This window comes from Haliotis asinina, chromosome 1 (genome assembly GCF_037392515.1).
Source record: "Haliotis asinina isolate JCU_RB_2024 chromosome 1, JCU_Hal_asi_v2, whole genome shotgun sequence".
In the NCBI taxonomy this organism is placed as follows: domain Eukaryota; kingdom Metazoa; phylum Mollusca; class Gastropoda; order Lepetellida; family Haliotidae; genus Haliotis; species Haliotis asinina.
Window position 1 is genome coordinate 11,889,645 of NC_090280.1, and position 20,377 is coordinate 11,910,021.

Below are 20,377 nucleotides of genomic sequence, written 5' to 3' on the forward strand. Positions count from 1 at the left end.
GTATACGGCAATTTCATGAACCGAAAAAAATGTATTTTTTTAAACATTTTGATGTGAGCAAAAGTGTGAGCCACCACAATTTTTTAGGCGTGCATTCTAATTTACTCTCTTCATATGTGGTGAAAAAATTGGGATGGGTGAAGCTTTTGCTCATACTTTTCTATCACTCTGAAAATCAGAAAATGTAGGTTTCTAGAAGGTATTGTAAAATATGTTAACTTTGATCTCTTCAAAGAGGAAAAATAACAACACTAAAAACACAAAAAGCAACTGGAGGTAACTTCAAGAATTAATTTAGACAGCCTGCTAAAAGTATCACGTTGTAAAATGTTGGTAATCATGACATGTTGCGGGCCAAAAAGGGCCTCTATCATACCTTGTCCTTTGAATTGTTTTTTTTTTTAAATCACAATAGGCAACTGGTCAACAAGTACTGAGTAAATTACTCAATATTCAAGAGCAAACTCACGGATTACAACGATTTTCGTGTTTCGAAACTGCTTAATTAACGTTCTCCATCACTGAAAGTAACGGTGGCCGTTGTTCTGGTGACGTAGACTTTGCCATAGTATCGATGAAAATGCTATGAAAAAGTTCTAACCACCCGTTTTCGGGTTTTCATATGTAAATGTATGGCGCGTCTCCCTGCAGTGAAGGCCGCCATTCGGCAGTGGTTGAGTGGGTCGGAGTCGGAGTCGGAGCTTTGAGCGCAGGCGCAACAGATCTAGGGAACCAGGCTGCCTTGGTACAAATAAAGCGAAGGTCGCGGTTTCGCATCAGACGGATTCTCACAACTGGTTGCTTGTCTTAGTGACTCGTGACCTACCAGCGACAGGGGACGTTCTCGGGTGAAGTTGTTGGGCTGTATTCTAGAGGTTCCCCGTACCAGTCCGTGAACGAACTTACATTGCTCTTGTAGTAAATGCAGCAGGAACGGTCGTTGCAATATTTCACGCTTTCAAAGACCGTGTGCGTGTATTCACTTTATCTACTGTTAGGGACGACCGTGAGAGACGAGCAACAGGAGCGGGCGGGTACTCACTGCCCAGTGAAACTTGACAAAAGCTTAACAGAATCAGAAAAAAAGGAAAATCAGGAAACGGACAGATCTGTCAGGCTCGGAAAATAACAATTCGAAATGGATGGATACAACCTTTTACTGCTTATGTTGTTGTTTCCTTATCACTGTAAAGGTAAGTTCTTAACACTGAGGCAGTTTGATTCCAATGAATCCCTTTCTTGGAAGACTAGACACTAAACGTCGGGGATGTGACGTGACCATTAGTAGGCATAACCAGTCATTTTTTATTTATGGGAATTTTTCAACAAAATTTGGTGTGTTACTAGAATGAAGTTTCAATAATAACAAAACACTTTGATTTTTATATTAAATTTTTTTATTAAAACGTTCTTAAATTTACAAGACACGCACCCTGAGAAAAAAAATAAACATTTTTTTCAGCCATTTTGGGTGGTTAGGAACATTTTAAAAATATTTTGGCACTTTAGAAAAATATGTTTTAGTATTCTAGTTCTGTAATGGTATCCTTACTATCCATTTTGGTGATGACAGTCACATATTTACAACATACAGTATGGAAATCCTGCCTTGTAAAAGTAGCCCCATATCAATAATTTTTAAACTTTTTTGCTTTTTCATACAAAGTTGTCATGATTAATGTCTAAAGGTGATTAAAACATCATCAGAATAAGCATACATATTCACTGTCATGGTACAACAGGCCTTTCTAGCCCTAAAGGGTGACAGTAAAATTTAAAAAAAATAATATTTTAGAGCTTTTATGAAAAATATATGTTCGACCTTAAAATTTGATACAAACATATGTAAGTGTATTTAGAAGAATATCTAGTGTTCTACCTGTAAAATTTTACGTGGAGCTAGGGCAAGGGATAATTTATCAAAATACACTTTGTTTTCGAAAAAAAAAAATATTTGAAAAATTATTAGCATTCAGACACCAGTTCCATCAAAAAGTTACCTCATTTCTTTCCAGCCATACAATTGCTAAGGTAATTTTTTAAAAATATTTATACACTTCTGAAAAATATTGGTATGCATTGTACTTGTTTATTGGCACCAAGTCTTTATTTTTTGCAACAAAAGTAATATATCTAACACACACAAACTGCGAGAAGTTCCCAACTCAGCTGTTTCAACACCATCATAAACATATGACATGTAGTAATATAGTAATGACTAGAAAAAGACAATAACTGTATACAAGGCAAGTTTGATGTTAACAAAAGTTTGTCAAAATAAGGAAAAAACACGCAATACATAAGGACTTCTTCCTCCTTTCTTAAGACAGGAGCAACCACATAAACTCTCTGCAGACAACATAGTACCACTAAAATTTGAATAAATAAAGTTTTTCTCCTACAAGATAATCCATAAAATATATATCACTGGGTTGAAAACTAAATTTGGCCCCAGTGACAAACAAACCTCACCTAAGCCCTTTTACATCATTTATAATATCTCATACACGATGGGTTGATACCATATCTGATATTTAGAGGTCAGGGTTGAAGTCTGTTTTGGATGTGATCATAACTACTTAAGAAAATACTTTCCAGCAAATACAGTTTCAGTTGCAATGATCCTGGGGGCTTATGTATCCACTTTGGCGAAGTTTAATGTACAACATAGGAAGAAATATTGTTATTCCTTGAAAGAGTACCTAGTCTTGTTCTTTCAACTCTATCACAAATTATCAATGCATAGTAGGTATAAGTGCCTCAAAGAAATCCTAACGACAGCATACAGGTCAAGTTGCATGTTAATCATGTATATCTGATATAACACTAGCAACCAATCTGTGTCATTCTGAAAAAACAAAAGTAGCCTGGCATTTTCTCTATCTTCTGTTCATTTGGTCAGCCCATGCAACTGAAAATGGAGATGATAAATTTACAACATGAAATGTCGTCATGTTCAACTGTCAAATGCTATTAACTTGTGTATACAAACAGTCAATCACATTTTAATTCACTCACTGTCAGTAGTATTTCATTTTTGATAACCATGTCAATTTCATAAAAAGGTATGTCTACTCAAATTGTCTCAATCAGTGTGCACACTATTTACTTATACGAAATATGTGTTAAAATTGGATTGATTGGCGGTAATAAATGGCTTATATTCATTCATTAGTTCAAGATGTATCATATCGCAAGTATGAAATATGTTGTCACTCACCTATTTCACACCAAAGATGATATATATCCATGCTTGTTGACAAATACGATCTCAGCTGGCAGGGCCTCTCAACATTAATGGGTGCCCGGGAACCAGGATGGTTGCTTCATCGCAAGCGAAAGTTACTTCCGGTATAGATGGTGGGGTCGTTTCCATTCTTATTTCGAAATCAGCACGTTGTTAAAAAAATACAATTACTACAATTTGTAGCTGGATGATTCTTCTAACCATGAGATTTTTTTACTAATGTGCGCTTTGCATAGATATGTTTTTTACACTTCGGATGTTTTTACCTTCACAAAGTACACATTTGACGTCACATTTCTCAAATTATGAAAAAGGTGTGTCTAGCTTTGTTATCCTTCTTTCCATTGGTTGATTCGTATTCTTTGTGCAATCAGAGACGTTACAAATGCACTTAGATGCACCCCTCTGTTTTCACTCCGTTTTCTGACCATGTTTTTGTGCTTACGAAAAGAGCTGTTTTGGTTATCTCCCCTGGCTGGATATCGCTACCATTAGTGTGAAGATTCTTACATCGATAGGCCATAGTTTAATTAGTTCTTCATAGGCCAATGGTGGTAGAACCAGGGATACTCTACAAAAGGAATAGGTCACTCGCTTGCTTTCTTTACCATTTGTACCAATTAGCGTGTGCCTTGTCATGCTCCAACGCACACAGTGACTTGGCTCATTTTCAGTGCAACTTCAGTTGTGTTTAACAGTCCTGCAGCCTGTTTATTGTATCAGTCGGAATTTTACAATGAATGAATGAGTTATAGTAAGAATTAAGAACTGACACTGTCACACTGCCCTCAAAAATAAAATGTAAAACTGTCACAAAGCATTCTTAAACACCTTTCCAGTTTTGTCAAATAATAAGAACAACAAGAAAGAAAGAAGTTATGGAACTGTAACCCTCAAGCATCAATGGCGAATCACATCAGATCGGCTAAATGTCATATTTTTCACACACCTCAAATACACCCTAACATTTTGTTTAAGATTATGGAAATTATCACTATTACCTGTAGACACATTTCACCTGATAGTATATTCCCCTCATAAGAATTAATGGTGTATGTGAAAGATGTTTTTGAAGTAATAACTAGAAACGCTCAAACAACATTGTGTAGTATTTCAGTGGCGGATCAGAGCAGATTGGCGATATGTCACATTTTTCACACACCTCAAATACACCCGAACATTCTTTAGATTCGTGTATTGTGAATATTTCGTTCCGCATCCGAGTTGATGTTTTTGTATAATGTGCGGATGAAATAAATGGAGCATGTGGCGGAAACCGAAACTGTGTGTGGTCTAATTTCAAGCTGGCAGTAATAACTGAACGGTAATACTGCAAAATAACATTGGCGACGAGGATAGCAAACTCACAAGGAAGCCGAAAAAGGGTAACTAACAATTTTGTTCCGATACAAATCTGGAAAATGGCTGAATTTAGTGATGTGCGTGCGATGCCGCCGTTCGACCTCTCTGGTGATGCGAGCGCAGTGAGTATCCATTGGAAAGCTTGGATAGAGGAGTTTGAAGCATATGCTGACAGTAAAGCACTATTTGTAGAGGAGGGAAAAGCAGGTGATCAGGCACAAAGCCGTGCACTACTGTTGTATGTAGCTGGAGCTGGACTTTTTTTAGCTGGTGTTTTTAAGACTTTGCAAGATCGGGGGTCATCTCAAGAATATTTTAAAGCAATAAAGGCATTGAAGGATCATTTAACTGTCAAACCTAATGTGACGTACCAAAGACATATTTTCAGGAAGATGAAGCAGAGCGATGAAACTGTGTCACAATATGTAACAAGGTTACTCGAGGCATCTGAAGGCTGTGAATACATTGATGTTGAAAACCAAATTCGTGATCAGGTGGTTGAAAACTGCAAGTCGGACCATTTGAGATGCAAGTTTCTTGAAAAAGGAGATTAACTTTCATTGAAATCGATGTTGAAAATAGCTGCAACATTTGAAGCTGTTGAGGAGCAGATGAAAGATTTGAACTTTAAAGAGGGACAGTCAGATGGGGTTATTGAATAAGAGAGCAGAAAACATTCAACAGGAATAACCCTCAGAAAGGGAGAGCTGACAACTCCTGTTATCGCTGTGGAGAACTTGGTCACTACAGCAGAGATTCTACTTGCCCGGCAAAGGTGTAAAGGGTTTGACCATTTTGCTTCTAAATGCTATTCAGACTTGTCCAGAAAGTCATCAAGATCAAAAGGAAAGAGAGATAGAAGTGGTTACAGTGGCAAGAAAACTAAAAAGAAATCACATGGCCGTGGTGAAACATTTGGTAACAGGGAGAACAGGCAGAGATAGCAGTGATGATGAAGGCCAAGGTTATGCTTTCCGTATGAGAAGTACTTTGCACAGCATGAAGAAGACTGCTGAAAGTAGTGAAGTCATTCCAATGTCCCTGGGTGGTGTTGACATTGGCATTACTGTTGACTCTGGCAGTGATAGTAACATTATTGACGGTGATTTGTGGAACTATTTGAAGTCTAAGAACATCAAGTGTGTGTCTCAGAAGGGGGCAAGAAGCTGTTTCCATATGCCAGTAGAACTCCATTGAAAACTCTAGGCACTTTCACCACAGAAGTAGTAGCTGGGGATCACAGGACAGATGCCACGTTCACTGTGATTGATGGTTCAGCAGAACCGCTCCTCAGCAAAGAAACAGCTATGAAGCTTGGCACTTTGAAGATTGGACTTAATATCAATTCAGTGTGTTCTTCATCAGCGATTCCTGAGTGCCTCAAAAGGTATCCTGAAGTATTCCTCGGACTTGGCAAACTGGAAAATAGGCAGATAAAGCTGAAGATTGATCCAAACGTTAAGCCCATTGCTGAGGCAATGCGATGTGTTCCATTTGGACTGCGAGGAAAGGTTGAGTCCAGAGTTCAGGAACTCATTGAGAAGGATATCATTGAACCGGTAGAAGAACCGACTGCATGGGTAAATCATGTGGTCATCGTACCAAAAGCCTCGGGTGATATAAGGCTATGCTTGGATACGAGACGTGCCAACGAGGCTATCTTGAGAGAAAGGCACCCTATACCCACAATAGACGAAGTGTTACAGGACATGAGTGAAAGTAGGGTCTTCTCAAAGTTACATCTGAAGTGGGGCTTCCATCAGCTGCAGTTGCATCCTGAGTCCCGGGACATTACTACTTTTGTGATTCATTGTGGCCTGTATAGGTACAAGCGGATGCTATTTGGGATAAATGCGGCGCCTGAAATATATCAGCATGAAATCCAGAAAGTCTTGCAAGGAAATCCAGGGGTTGCCAATATATCAGATGACATCGTTGTCCATGGTCCTTCCATAGATGAGCATGACAAGTGACTTGAGCAAGTCGTTCAGAGACTTTCATCAGCAAATTTGACCTCGAACATCGACAAGTGTGAGTTCAAGAAGGCAAGCATAACATTTATTGGGCACCATTTGTCAGATCAGGGACTTAGTCTCAAAATGAAGGTATGGGCTTCATTTCCGGAGCAGAACTCAAAAACTATTCAATATTTTTCTGCAAAACTTGGTAGATATGTGTTGCAGATTTATTATTTTCTCGCTTTCCATGACATGTTTTGCACTTAGTCTCAAAAGTGAGAGGTGTGTTTCGTTTCCAGAGCAGAACTCAAAACTCCTTAATAACTTTCACTAACACTTGGTAGATATGTAGGGCAGACCCCAAACTCGAAAACCATTTCATATCTTTGAACAGATCTTGGCAGATGTATGAGACAGATCTTGAAATGGTGGCTTTTGCTGATTACAGATATATGGCATTTATATTTTTCATGAATTCCATGGAAACAATTCAAACATAGTCTAAAAAAACAATAACTAACTGTCAGATGATTTGTCCTTTCAAACATTTGGGGGCCAGGCGGATATGTCATCTTCTGATGAATCTTGTTTTCTGGTAGAAATTAGGGAAAAGAGTAAAAATTTACATGTTGACTGCTGGTTTATTTTGTCAGTATCTTCTACATGGTATCTGACGCGTTCCTAAAACGGAGATGTGCGTGAGAGAACATGACGAATTCAGACCTGAGGCTGCGAATTAGGGTTTATTTTGGCAGCTGATACACAAGAAATACACTACTGACATGCTGACACGATGATGTGCTTGGTTTGCGTTAAGTACACTTACATTCTCAGTCACAAAAATCACGTTCTGCTCCTTCGTTGTCAGCCATCTGTTTTTCATTGTGATTATCAAAAGGGCACATGGTGGTCCAAGGGAGATAACCCTTTCTTAAATGATCATAGCATACCACCAGACAAAAATCAACAAAAACTACATGTTTCTCCACAACCAAGCAAAATCATTCACAAAATATCCAACATAGTCACCCCCCTGACAGAGTCAAATCAGATGGATAAATGCAACATCATAAAGTCATGCATAATAGTTTTATATCACATGAAGAATCACTGCACGCACTCTTCCAGCATGTACACTTTCACAGCAGGTCGAATATATTCTCCGCTCTCTGTAACTTCACAGTTCTTGCGCGACCATCATCACCAGGGGATATCTTAACAATTCTTGCCAATTCCCAGTGTCCTCTCGCTTTGACCTCATCAACTATCAAGACAAGATCCCCTACTGATATATTTTGTGTCTGAGATCTCCAGCGATGTCTGACGGTTAGTCCTGGCAAGTATTCTCTTTGCCAGTGTTTGCAAACACAATAAGCAAGAACCTGCACTTGCCGCCACCTGCGCTGACTATTTATTTCCTTTGAATGGAACTGGTCAGGTGTTTGGCTTGAGTTCGCCCTCCCAATGAGAAAGTGGTTGCGGGTGAGTGCTGTGAAGCCATTGGGGTCAGTGCTGTTGTATGTCAATGGACGACTGTTGAGAACAGCTTCAACTTCAGCTAAAGTGACACGTAAACAGTCTCTTGAACGATCTGTTTGTTCAGTACTGCTTTGAGTGCAACCTTCAGTGAGCGAATTAACCTTTCCCACGCACCACTGAAGTGGGGACTCAAGGACGGGTTGAAATGCCACTCGAATTTCAGAGGAACAAGATAGTTAGCAATGTTAGTTTGTTTTAGGTTTTGCAGGCGAGTGAGTTCATTCTTAGCACCATGAAAGTTGGTGCAATTATCGCTGTAGAAATGCTTAGGATTGCCTCATCGTGTTCTGAAGCTTCTAAGTACCAAGATGAAATCATCAGTAGAAAGTGAATCAGCAAGTTCGATGTGTACTGCCCGAGTGGAGAGGCAGGTAAATAAACATCCCCATCGTTTGATTGCACTTCAGCATACTTTCACATTTAAGGGTCCAAAGTAATCAATCCCTGTATGGCAGAAGACTCCTTCAAGGGCACTGACTCAACAGACCGGTAAGTCTGCCATCTTTGTGACTGTTGTTTTCACATGTTCCCTACGACATCGAAGACAAGCTTTGATGGCACACTTGGCCAATTTCCTCACTTTCAAAGGCCAATATAGCTATCTTACACAAGCTATCATGTGTTCTTGTCCACCATGAGCAGTCTTAACCCCCTGGATGCCACAGGGACATATATGTCCTTCCTCCACATACCTCACTTGGAAGTCCAATGAAATTATAAATATACCACGCATATATAAATACTTCACAGTTTTGAATTCTGCGGAAAATTCCCAGTTTCTTGATACCATCCACTATTATCTCAGACCAAGCTAAAGTGCTTAAAATCGCCTTTCAAAATAGGCATCGTAAATGTCGCCATTTTTCAAACTGTACAAAATCGAGATTCACAGAATTATTTGCAGAATGTTTTGAAATGTGAAAATCGGATAATTACTGGGAGTAATGAATTTCAAAAATAGCATATTAATGATCACTGATATCAAGTTTTCATGTAACCAGGAATGATAATTCTGAAACGTCACCGATGTACCCAGAATCGGTTGGGATGTTTTCGAAAATACACTTACACGAATGCCGAAGTGCGCTTTCCGCCATATTGGATAGTGTTTACAAAATCACGTTTCGAGAAGGCCGGTATTGAGAAGCCTATTACATCATGTATACTTCATAGTTAGCTGCGACAAATGGATCACTGAACTCCCCAAGCATCTTAGAATCAAATTACAAATGGTCTTTGTCACCAGTACCAACTGTCTAGACAAAACGAAATGAAATATACTTTGTATGAAAACGAACGCTGTGCAAAAAAGACAGCGCTTGACTGAAATGTAAACAAAGAAAATTTCCAATTTAACACTGCCTAGCATTTTCGGAAATTTTCCAACATCCAGCCCTCTAATCATTGCTTACAATGGCTCAATACGCTTAGTATATTCAGGGGAAGAGTATCGTGGCAAAAAACAGCAAATTGAAAATAGATACAATGAAATAATTTGGTAATTCATAAGAAACTGTCAAACTTTTAGTGCAGCGTGACGCCATGACTGACGCAAAATCACGCAGAACGACAACAGTACTTATCGGTATTTCTGGCTTCCTCCGTCATTTACAATGTAAACGATAAGAACATATAACAATACACAGATAGTCAGAATAATTCTGATTACTTATATCTCACATTTATGTACAAAGGATCCCTGAATCAAGCAAAAAGTCGTCGCAAAATCCTGTGTACCCTTCTCAGCGAAGCCGCCATTTTGAAAGAAATCGGTCATCGGTAGTGATGTCACATGTCAACATTGTTGCACATATTAGGCAATTTCTTTGAGGTGAAGGTCGGTTGAACAAGAGTAAACACAATGCCCATACCATTCCGATTGCACTTTTAGTATTGTGATGTATATTTTGCGCATCGTTCAGATATTTGTTCATGAAATTCATTTCAGTATCTACATATATCCATGTTCAACACCATATCATGTGTGGATATAAGGTATCCGTTTTTATTCTTTGAAAGCTTTTGATTGTTTGAATATTATTTACATGGGAAATTGACTCAGTAACTGTATTATACCACATTTTAAGCCTCTACACAAGTGTAGGAAGATCACAGGTAGCCATTACTGCAACATGTGCTTTAGTTTCCGCCATGTGCAATATTCAATACGTTGGCACAAATATTGCAGTTTCATATGAACAGGTTAATAGACAGCGATTTAATTCCAACTTATAAGTAAAACGGATAATATTAATGAAAATGATTTGTACATTTTATTAAATGTAGGGGCACACATACTACTATTTAAAGGAATTGTCTTGTTCATTGTATTGGTTTGTGTCGTTTTTATAGACAAAACTATTATGAATATTAATTGACCAGGTGCGAGTTTGTCAAAACGTTTCATGATTCATTATCACTGTTTTTCGATAATAAAGTCAATTCAAATGCGATTAAAATATATCTGATGGCAGAATGTCTAACGCAAACAATATTTATACGGAAATTGTTAAAAATATATAAATCAGGTCAAGTCTTAATTTGGACAAGCCTTACGTCCATTTTCTAATACTTCTTTACTGAAAAAGCGATCTCTTTGTACCTTTCATTGCATACTTATGAAGGGGATTGATTTCATAATCATGAGAAGGAAAGTATTTTTCCTAAATGAATACTCAATGAATATTCAGGTGTTGTGAAATTTTCATTTACGCTAAATTGATGCTAGGCAGGTGCGCGTGTTGCTCACAATAAGATATGTAGTAAAACCATGTCATTGTTGATATATTCAGGACACTATTTCAGTGATAAAACCATTCATTTTATATTTTGGCTAAAAAGTGTTGAATTCTGACACAGAAGCCGAGATCTTTTACACACTGAGTGGAAATTAGGTTAGATATATACTAATCAGCAACCAGAGTAGTCTTTTTCCGACGTCACAAAATGCACAAAACATGCCGTGGCGTCAACTAAAATGTCGCATTATTTTCAATTATTTAATTACGTTTGAGAATGTGGCTGTTACTCCTTTAACAGTGATGGAAAATTAATAAAAATACATATACACAAACAGGAGAATATGGGAATCTAAGAACTAAAATATGTATCGGATAGGGACATCCAAATCGCTATTGCCTGCTTTTTGATGTAGTACACTTGCATCTTCTCTTACAAATTGTGAAACTACCCAAATGTATCCTCTGACATTGGGGAAATTTGTATTGGAATAGTTTGGTTCACTGTGAACAAAACATCACGAAAATATACTGTCCATATCCACAGCAAGTTCTCTCCATTTGATCGGAGTTACATTGACCTAATGTAAACCATAGCTGAGTTATGCCCCCTTATCTTTGTACGTGCATGACCTCTCTGTCGACGTTTGACGTCAAGTAGAAAATCGATTTTTGACATTTATTGCTGGTCATTTTTTATTTTGTGAGTATGACGTTATGCATTAGCACATACATCCATTTCATATACACTTATGTCGTTCAGATATCAAGCTGTATTTTCGTCGCTCACACTTTCCGTAAAGATGCCAAATTAAAAAAATCGTAGCAGAGTGCTTTTATTGGTGCACGACAAAAAACTGAGAAATTTACTGTTTTTGAACACACAAAAGTTTTGGACAACTTTTAGCAGTGTCTATTTCTTAAACCCCTGAGGTAGCCGCAATTATATTTATACCAACTGATAGGAAATTAAATATTCTACATGTCTGTGCAATTTCATAGCCGTACGCAGATCCAGGACCACGCGAGCGCAAATCTCGCACAACGTCCACTTTTCAAACTTTATGAAAATGTGCGCCTGAAAAAAAACTCGGCATCCAGGGGGTTAATGAGTAGATGAGTCACTGGATGATCAGTGGGCAACAAGATCTGGTGCTTCATTTCCACTGGTATGTCCGCTTTGTGAAGTCTTCAACCCACCCTGATGTGTCTACAGTCAAACACTGGAGAAAGGGATAGTAACTTGCTTTTGACAGGAACCTCTTGACCTGATTCGAGGCAAGGTAGTTGAAAGAAAGAAGTCTCTTTGTGCTTCTCCTATCCAATATAGTTCTGCTTCATGGTACTCCTTGGCAGTAAGTGTTTCCTTGCGATATGCAAAAATAGTCCTGTATTTCGAAATTGAAAGGAAATTTAGAACAGCTTGATGGATCAACGCTGTTTGCCACACAAGAGTTTTCCATTTGGAAAAGTTGATTGGGTTCAATATGGAAGACAGCCGTACTCTCATCACTTCAGTCTCTGGTTCTGCGCTTGTAGTCAATAAATGTTTACTTATGACTTCTGGGTCATCATCAAGATTTGTATTGTGTACCTTGACTGTCGGCCAAGTACTTTCAAATTGCCAAAGAAACTCTGGTCCCCAGAACCATGAATGTTCCTGTGATAGACACCTAGCTGCAAGCCCACGTGTACAAAAGTCTGCCGGATTATCCTTACCCGCTACGTGATGCCATTGGTCACAGCTGGTTGTGTCAAGAATCTCTGCAACTATGTTTGCTACAAAGGGTTTGAAACGTTTTGTTTCGTTATGGAGATATTGCAACACTGGATTGGAATCTGTCCAGGATACACTTCTGTCAAGCTTCATGTGCAGCTCCTTATTGAGCGTTGACCATAGCCTCACTGCAAGCACTGCTCCTTGGAGTTACAATCTTGGAATTGTTAATGATGGCTTCACAGGTGACACATGACTTTTTGATGAAAGAAATGAGCACATAATATTCTCTGAGTCTGGTTTGTATCTCAAATAGGTAACTGCTGCAAAGGCCTTCTCGGAAGCATCAGCGAACACATGAATCTCAAGATTCTTGCATTGAGAAGAGAAGCTCTCTTGATGTCTTGGTAAATTAAAAATGCCCAGATGGCAGAGTTCACTGTGCCATTTTTCCCACTCTATTTTAAGATCCTCAGGAAGTTGTTCATCCCAATTGAGGCCTCGTTTCCATATCTCCTGTATCAGTGTCTTTGCTTGGACTATATAAGATGCTATATATCCACATGTGTCAAAGATTGAGCATACTGCACTAACAATACTTCTCTATGTGTTTACTCGAATGTTGATTTTGGGGTTGAAAGTGAAAAAATCATCTTTTACATTCCACGTAGTCCCAGTGCACGTTGTGTGGTATGTTCTTCCAGATTTAAGCGCTTAGTCTCAATAGCTTTCTAGCCCCCAGGAATGCTGTCAAGTACATCAGTGGAATTCGACACCCATTTGTGCGGGTAAAATCCACCCATTTTCAACAACTTGATAAGTTCTTTAGTCAGTTGCATTGCTTGGGGTACAGTGTCCACAGACCTCCAACAGGTCGTCAGTGTAGAAGTCATTGAGCTCAGTGTTGATCACAAATTGATTAAAATGTTTAGCATTGTCTATTGCAATGCTCCTCAGAGCATGAATTGCACAAGATGATGAATCAGTAGCACCAAAAATGATGAAAAACATCTTGTATACTTTCGGGGGTCCTGGTTGCTTGATATCTGGTTTCCAAAGAAATCTCAGTGAGTCAGAGTCACCTTCAGGTACACGCACCTGGTGGTACATGCCTTCTATATCTGCCATGATTGCTATCTGATACAACCTGAATCTCTGTATGACACCAAACAGATTGTTCACTAAATCTAGACCAGTTGATAAGTTGTCATTCAAAGAGGTACCTCCAAATGATGCAGCAGCATCAAAAACCACTCTCACTTTGCCAGGTTTATTTGGGTTTGTCACTCCATGATGCGGTAAGTACCATGTGTGTGGTGAAACATTTGACACTTCTTATTGCATAGGTTTTCTCGTCTGGCCTTTGAAAATGTAACCATTCAGTGTGGAACTATAAAGAGCTTCAAAGTCTCTGTTGTTCAGTAGCTTTTTAGCTAAAGACTTGAATCGCTTTTCTGCAGCAATTTTGTTATCAGGTAGGACTACATTCCCATCCTTCCACAACATGCCAGCTTGATAATGTCCATCAACAAAACTAGTACTTGACTTCAATTTCTCTTCGTCTCTTCGGTCCTCAATTGATGATGGGTGCCCTTTGTCATAGACAACGCCAAAAGGCTCTGTCTTCCAAAACTGTTCAATATCTTGATGCATTTGTTTATCACGTGCAATTGTGAACTTGATTCTTGCCTGGACAAACTCATTATGGCTGAAATCACTTGCTGATACTCCCATTAAGGACCATCTTAGTACAGTACGAACAGCAATAGGTTGATTTTTCGCACCTTCAACAACTTCCAACTGCAAATGTGCCTTTGGTATGTCCATTGTGATCAACATTTGAATTTGTTCAGGTTTGACTGGCAAAATGTTCAGCTTCTTTATGTGTTCCCACTTCTCATCCAGACACTGTGGCTGGCAATCAAATGCATCGGTTCAAGTGCTTGAATAGGCACTATCTGGAAATACACGGCATCTCTAGATGTCTGCATCCTCTTCGTGAAGGTTCGAGCTGATGTAAATCATGTTTCATGTAATAACGAATGATGTATTCTACCACATCCGTCTTCACAACAAGTCATAGCGGAAAAGCACTTCTCAGCCTGATGTGAAGGTTTCAGACAGTTAAAACAAAGCTTGTTTTCTGCAATAATCAAGCGTCTATCATTCACAGACTTGTTTAGAAATTCTGGGCAATGATACAAATAGCGTGGTTCCTTACACATAGGACATGGCAATTTTTTCCTTGGAGCTTTGGTCTTTTGATGTGATCTCACGGGTTCCAACTGTGTTGTCACACGGTGATAAGTTGCTGTGGGACTGCCTACCTTCAGATATGGATGACTGACATTTGGATGTTGCTTTCCTGGTACCACATCAATTTTGGTATTGTAGACCATAGTTTCCCTTGATAGTTCTTTAAAAGGGGTATGTCTTGACCATCTTCCATGTGATTTCTCACCAGAGATTGAAATAGCAATTTGAGTGGTTAACCTTGTAGTCTCTTGAATATAAAATGCTTTCATCTTTGCTTGCTTGGCTTTAAACTGCTTGACCTACTTGGAATAGAGCTCTCACCCTCATGGCCTGGTTGACGTTCGCTAATAACTGACAAAGAATTCAGAGATTTGCTCGTCAGAATAGCTCCTAATACCTCTAACATCTGATTAGCAGTTTGTATTCTCCCATTAAACCAACTTGCACTCTGTTCACGTTTGTTGTCGTTCTCCAACACAGACACGTAAACCTCATGCGCAGCACGAAGGGATTTTACTGCCTCTTCCATTTTCTCAAACGCCTGTGTCAATGTATGCTTGGACCGCTTGTCCATAACACTAGCTGAGTGAGCTGCATAACCACTTCTACTGTGTTTCAGTTCATCATGCTTCATTTGCGTTTCCTCATCCATTACTGTTTGTTCATAATTCGCTATGAAAAACCTTATATTCGTGAGAGAACATGACGAATTCAGACCTGAGGCTGCGAATTAGGGTTTATTTTGGCAGCTGATACACAAGAAATACACTACTGACATGCTGACACGATGATGTGCTTGGTTTGCGTTAAGTACACTCACATTCTCAGTCACAAAAATCACGTTGTGCTCCTTCGTTGTCAGCCAGCTGTTTTTCATTGCGATTATCAAAAGGGCACATGGTGGTCCAAGGGAGATAACCCTTTCTTAAATGATCATAGCATACAACCACACAAAAATCAACAAAAACTATGTTTCTTCACAACCCAACAAAGTCATTCACAAAATATCCAACAGGAGATGAAAATCTAGTCAATTCAAAGTTGAGTGATTGGCTGTTGGTATTTTGGGTATGGTTAGACAAGCTAAAATCTGCACTTCTCGTGGACTGAATTGTGACATGTAATACATTCACAGCATATCCAACTTCATTTTAATTCAATTCTTAGCATTTGTAAACTTTCATGTAAACACACTAATGATCACTTGACATCCCCCCCAACGTGTTTTGGTGTAGTGTTCGGTGGGGACTCATATTTTAAGTGTTTATGTTTAGATACCTGATATGCGATGACAACTGGTTGCTAGCCAGTAATTGTTGTTTTAGTTCCTACTGGCCTCAATGATGTACCACTTGTTTATTATCCCCCCGGCACGTAATGCAGGGGGGATATAGTTCATGCCTCATCTGTCTGTCCGTCTGTCCGTAAGAGGCGACTAACGGGATCGGGTGGTCAGACTAGCTGACTTGGTTGACACATGTCATTGGTTCCCCATTGCGCAGATTGATGCTCATGTTGTTGATCACTGGATTGTCTGGTCCAGACTCGATTATTTACAGACCGTCGCCATATAGCTGGAATATTGCTAAGTGCGATATAAAACTAAACTCACTCACTCACTCACTCACTCACTGTCCATCTGTCCGTCCGTAATCATTTAGTTTCCGGAGCATAACTCAGAAACTGTTCAATATTTTTGGACCAAACTTGATAGATATAATAACCTGAGCCTTTTGCTATTTACAGAGTTTTGCCAGTTTTATTTTTTTTGTTTTTCCATGGAGCATTTTGGTGTTAGTCTAATGGTGGGTTGGGCTTTGTTTCCGGAGCAGAGCTCGAAAACCGTTCTGTATTTTTCTGCAAAACTAGGTAGATATGTGTGGCAGATCCCAAAGTGGTGCCTTTTGCTATTTACAGGTTTTTGTTATTTATTATTTTCTCGGTTTCCATGGAAACGTTTCGGACCGAGTCTCAAAATGAAAGGATGAGCAGAGCTGAAAACCGTTCAATAAAGAAACTTGGTACATATATCAGTCAGAACCTAAGGTGGTGCCTTTTGCTGCTTAAAGGTTTTTGTAGTTTGTTATTTTCCCAGTTCCATGAAGATGTTTCAGACTTCGATTCCGAAGCACAACTCGAAAACCATTTCGTATGTTTCAAAAGATTTTTTTTATTTGCACGTATTTTCTGGGTACAGGTCACAAGTTACATGTTGTAATCGACAAAACGGTAGGTAAGAATTGCATGGTCTTAATATTTCCAGGAGAGTTTACAGGGCTGAATTCAAAGATGCTTGCACCAGGTGTAGCCTGTGACAAGAACACAGCTGCACCAGCCAAATTCCAAAACTTCTGCGGTAGAGTAGTGTGTAAAACATAAGGTTTCGGTGTATATAAACTTGATGTTGTTACCATGAAACCATATCAACATGAAGACAAAGCTGATCCCTGTTTACATGCATTGTCAAAGCCGAGAAGTGTCTATGAACAGCATTGTTTCAGTGCTATAGCTATTCAGTGTAAGAGAAAGAGGAGCTAACATATGTGTGCTTATAATGTTAGACTTATTGTTGATGTATTTCTCAAAGATTGACTTGCACCTTATGCAGGTTAGACTCATAAGTAGGTTCATTTCAAAAGATCTTGGTAGCTATTAGAGTTGTGACGATACGCCCATGCCACGATACGATACGTATCACGATACTGGTAGTCCGATACATACGATACGATGCGTATCACGATATTTTGTCCTTGGATACAGAAAAATAGAAGTACTGGAAATAATGTGCTGTTATGTTATCATTTCAGGGAAGGTATTCTTCTCCCAAGAAAAATAAAACATGTCATCATGAAAGACATGTTATTAAAAATGTTTAGCATGTGTCAGTAAAGTAGTGTTTTCCCCAAAAATGGAACAGCAGGGGTCAACATTGGCACAACTGGCTTTTTTGCACAGATAGCGAAATAAATTTGTGAAAATTATCTGAGTCAGAGCATGCCCATGGCAATATTTTCCATGAAAATCTAAATAGAAGGGGAGACGGTGTTTTCGTAGACTGCTGAGTATGTAAGTATAGTGTTGAATCGATACACGACAATCGTATCGATGTATCGTATCGTGCAGCTCTTGAATCGCGATAACTTGCGTATCGATTAATCGTCACAACTGTAGTAGCTATATGAGACAGATCTTGATATGGTGACTTTTTCTGTTTATAGATATATGGCATTTATATTTTTCATGAATTTCGTGGAAACAATTAAGAAATGGTCTGTAAACACAGTAAGTAACTGTCAGATGATTTGTTCTTTCAAATATGTTGGGGCTGGTGGGGATATGACATCTTCTGATGACTCTTGTTTCTTTACGTTAAAGCAAAAAGTGGCAATAACTGGTTGCTAGCGAGTAGCATTAATATCCATAATGAGTTGATTGAGCATGAAAAGGGATTCCCTGGTGAGAAACATGGCGTAATCGGCAGTTCTCTACTGCCAGAGGGTCTTCTGTCAGGAAAGAATCATCACATGCACAAAGCAAACAAGTATTTGCACGAGAAACAGACAAGGTAAGTGAACAGCTGCTGGCAAAAACATATCACGTGTATCAGGTTAGGGAAATCTACTGAACAGGATATCATACCCCGTTCAGGCCGGGGTTATTTCATTATAGATTCTGAACTGATGAAAAAAAAATGTCTATTTCTTTTCTTGAATCCATACACCGCATGGTATAATAGAAGTTGATTGGGATACAATACCAGGTTCAAGTGGTTTCCTCAACCTGTTTGGCTGTTTATGATAAAATCATACATATCTCATAATATCATTTGTATGTAAGGTCAGTACATTTGGTTTATCCTATGAGTGTAAATAAACAGAGCGTAGCTAGTTTTAGAATTATGAACTTGTCAGTGTTGTCATGATGTTGTGGTGCTAATTTCAATCACAAAAACAGGTACAGGGTGTTAGGACCATGCTATGCTATCGTTCGGCCATAGGGTGTAGATTGTCAGTCCAGTGCTATGCTTTACAGAGAAATATAGTATATTCTGTAAGGGTAAATGCAAAATTTGTTACGAGTGTGTATTTTCCGTATATATTTTGTTATTAATTAAAAGACCACTAAACTCAATTTCTTGGTACTCTTTTTTATCACTGCATATGAAAGACTTCTGGTTAATCATAGTATCATTTTTTTAAAATAAAACCCTTGTGGTTAATTGATACCAAGCGCTTAAAAGTTGCTACAAAGCCGTCTGCTTCCCTCTCGCCCGCAAACGAAACCGCAGGCAGGTTATGTAACTCTGTCGCCAGAGCCCTGCAGAGACGTCATAGAAGGAACAATTTTCAGTTAATTGTATAGAAAATGTGTAGGAAGCTCGTCATTTTGCTGATTTCTCGACGTCCCCAAAGACATGTTGAATTGTTTTGTTGCCGTCAATTGTTCCTTGGGGTCGGGTGATGGTGTCACTATGCACAGATTTCCACCAGACCCCATAGTTTGTGCTTAAATTGGTTGTTAGTGTGTGCGAAGTGAGCTTTGTGGAAGCCTGTGGTATATACTAAATCGTATGGTTTGCCCCTACCACGCTTCCAGGATAGAAAGTGGAGTTCAAGTTTCATCGAGTTTATAAAAATCAAAATTACTTATTACACATTGCTGACCAAAAAGATTTTGTATGAATATAATGCTTTCTTCCTCGGAAACGAGATTGTGGTCGAAGTGACAATATTATCGTAAGTAATACTATTTTGACCCCTCGTATTGACCACTTCCAAGAGTGACATTGTTATGTTATAACCAATGTCATGCAAAATCCTAATGTCTATCAATAAAATACATATTTTACTACCAGTTAAAAGTAATTTTGATTTTGTATTTAAGAAACTTAATAGCATTCATCCTCAGATAGGGTGCCACCATTTTTGAAAATCGTGAAGTCACGGGCTAAAGTCCGTTGAGATTATGATTTGTTCTCATCAAGTTAGAAAATCAAAAATACTTTTTACTAGTAGATAAATATGCATTTGAATCATGGCCAAAAGGATTTTGCATGACACAACTTTTAACATAAGGACTTCTTCCAAGGAAGCAAGATGGGGGTCGAAATGACATTTATATTGCAAGCAATGTTATATTGTCCTCCACCTCACTTCCAAGAGTGAAATTGTTATGTTATAAGCAATGTCATGCAAAATCCTATTGTCCATCAATAAAGTTCATATTTTACTACCAGTAGAAAGTAATTTTGATTTTGTAAGTCGGTGAAAAGAAACTTAAATAGCATTCATGCTAAGACAGTGCGCCGCCATTTTTGAAAATCATGAAGTCAAATCCATTTGAATTAATGAGATTATGGTTTGTTTTCATCAAGTTAGAAAATCAAAACTAATTTCTACTAGTAGTTAAATATCTATTTGAATCATTACCAAAAGGAGTTTACATGACACAAGTGTAATGTAACCTAAGTGAGGTCGGTGTGGAAGTGAAAATACTGCACGATAAATTACCACACTTGCTAAATTTACTTGGTTTTTAACGTCCACTCATCAATATGTAG

At 38.5% G+C, this 20,377-nt stretch overlaps 1 protein-coding gene across 4 annotated transcripts in view; it reads left to right on the forward strand.

The window, feature by feature from the left end:
* Positions 1 to 398: 398 nt before the first annotated feature.
* The window catches only part of LOC137287118 (uncharacterized), a 142,982-nt gene continuing 123,003 nt past the window's right edge, over positions 399 to 20,377 (forward strand). For all 4 annotated transcript variants that reach the window (XM_067819284.1, XM_067819257.1, XM_067819266.1 and 1 more), the window contains exon 1: positions 399 to 1,193. Coding sequence is in view for 3 of the 4 variants with exons in the window: in XM_067819257.1 (XP_067675358.1) it covers positions 1,139 to 1,193 (55 nt within the window). In the remaining variant the exon portion in view is untranslated. The remainder of the gene's footprint in view (positions 1,194 to 20,377) is intronic.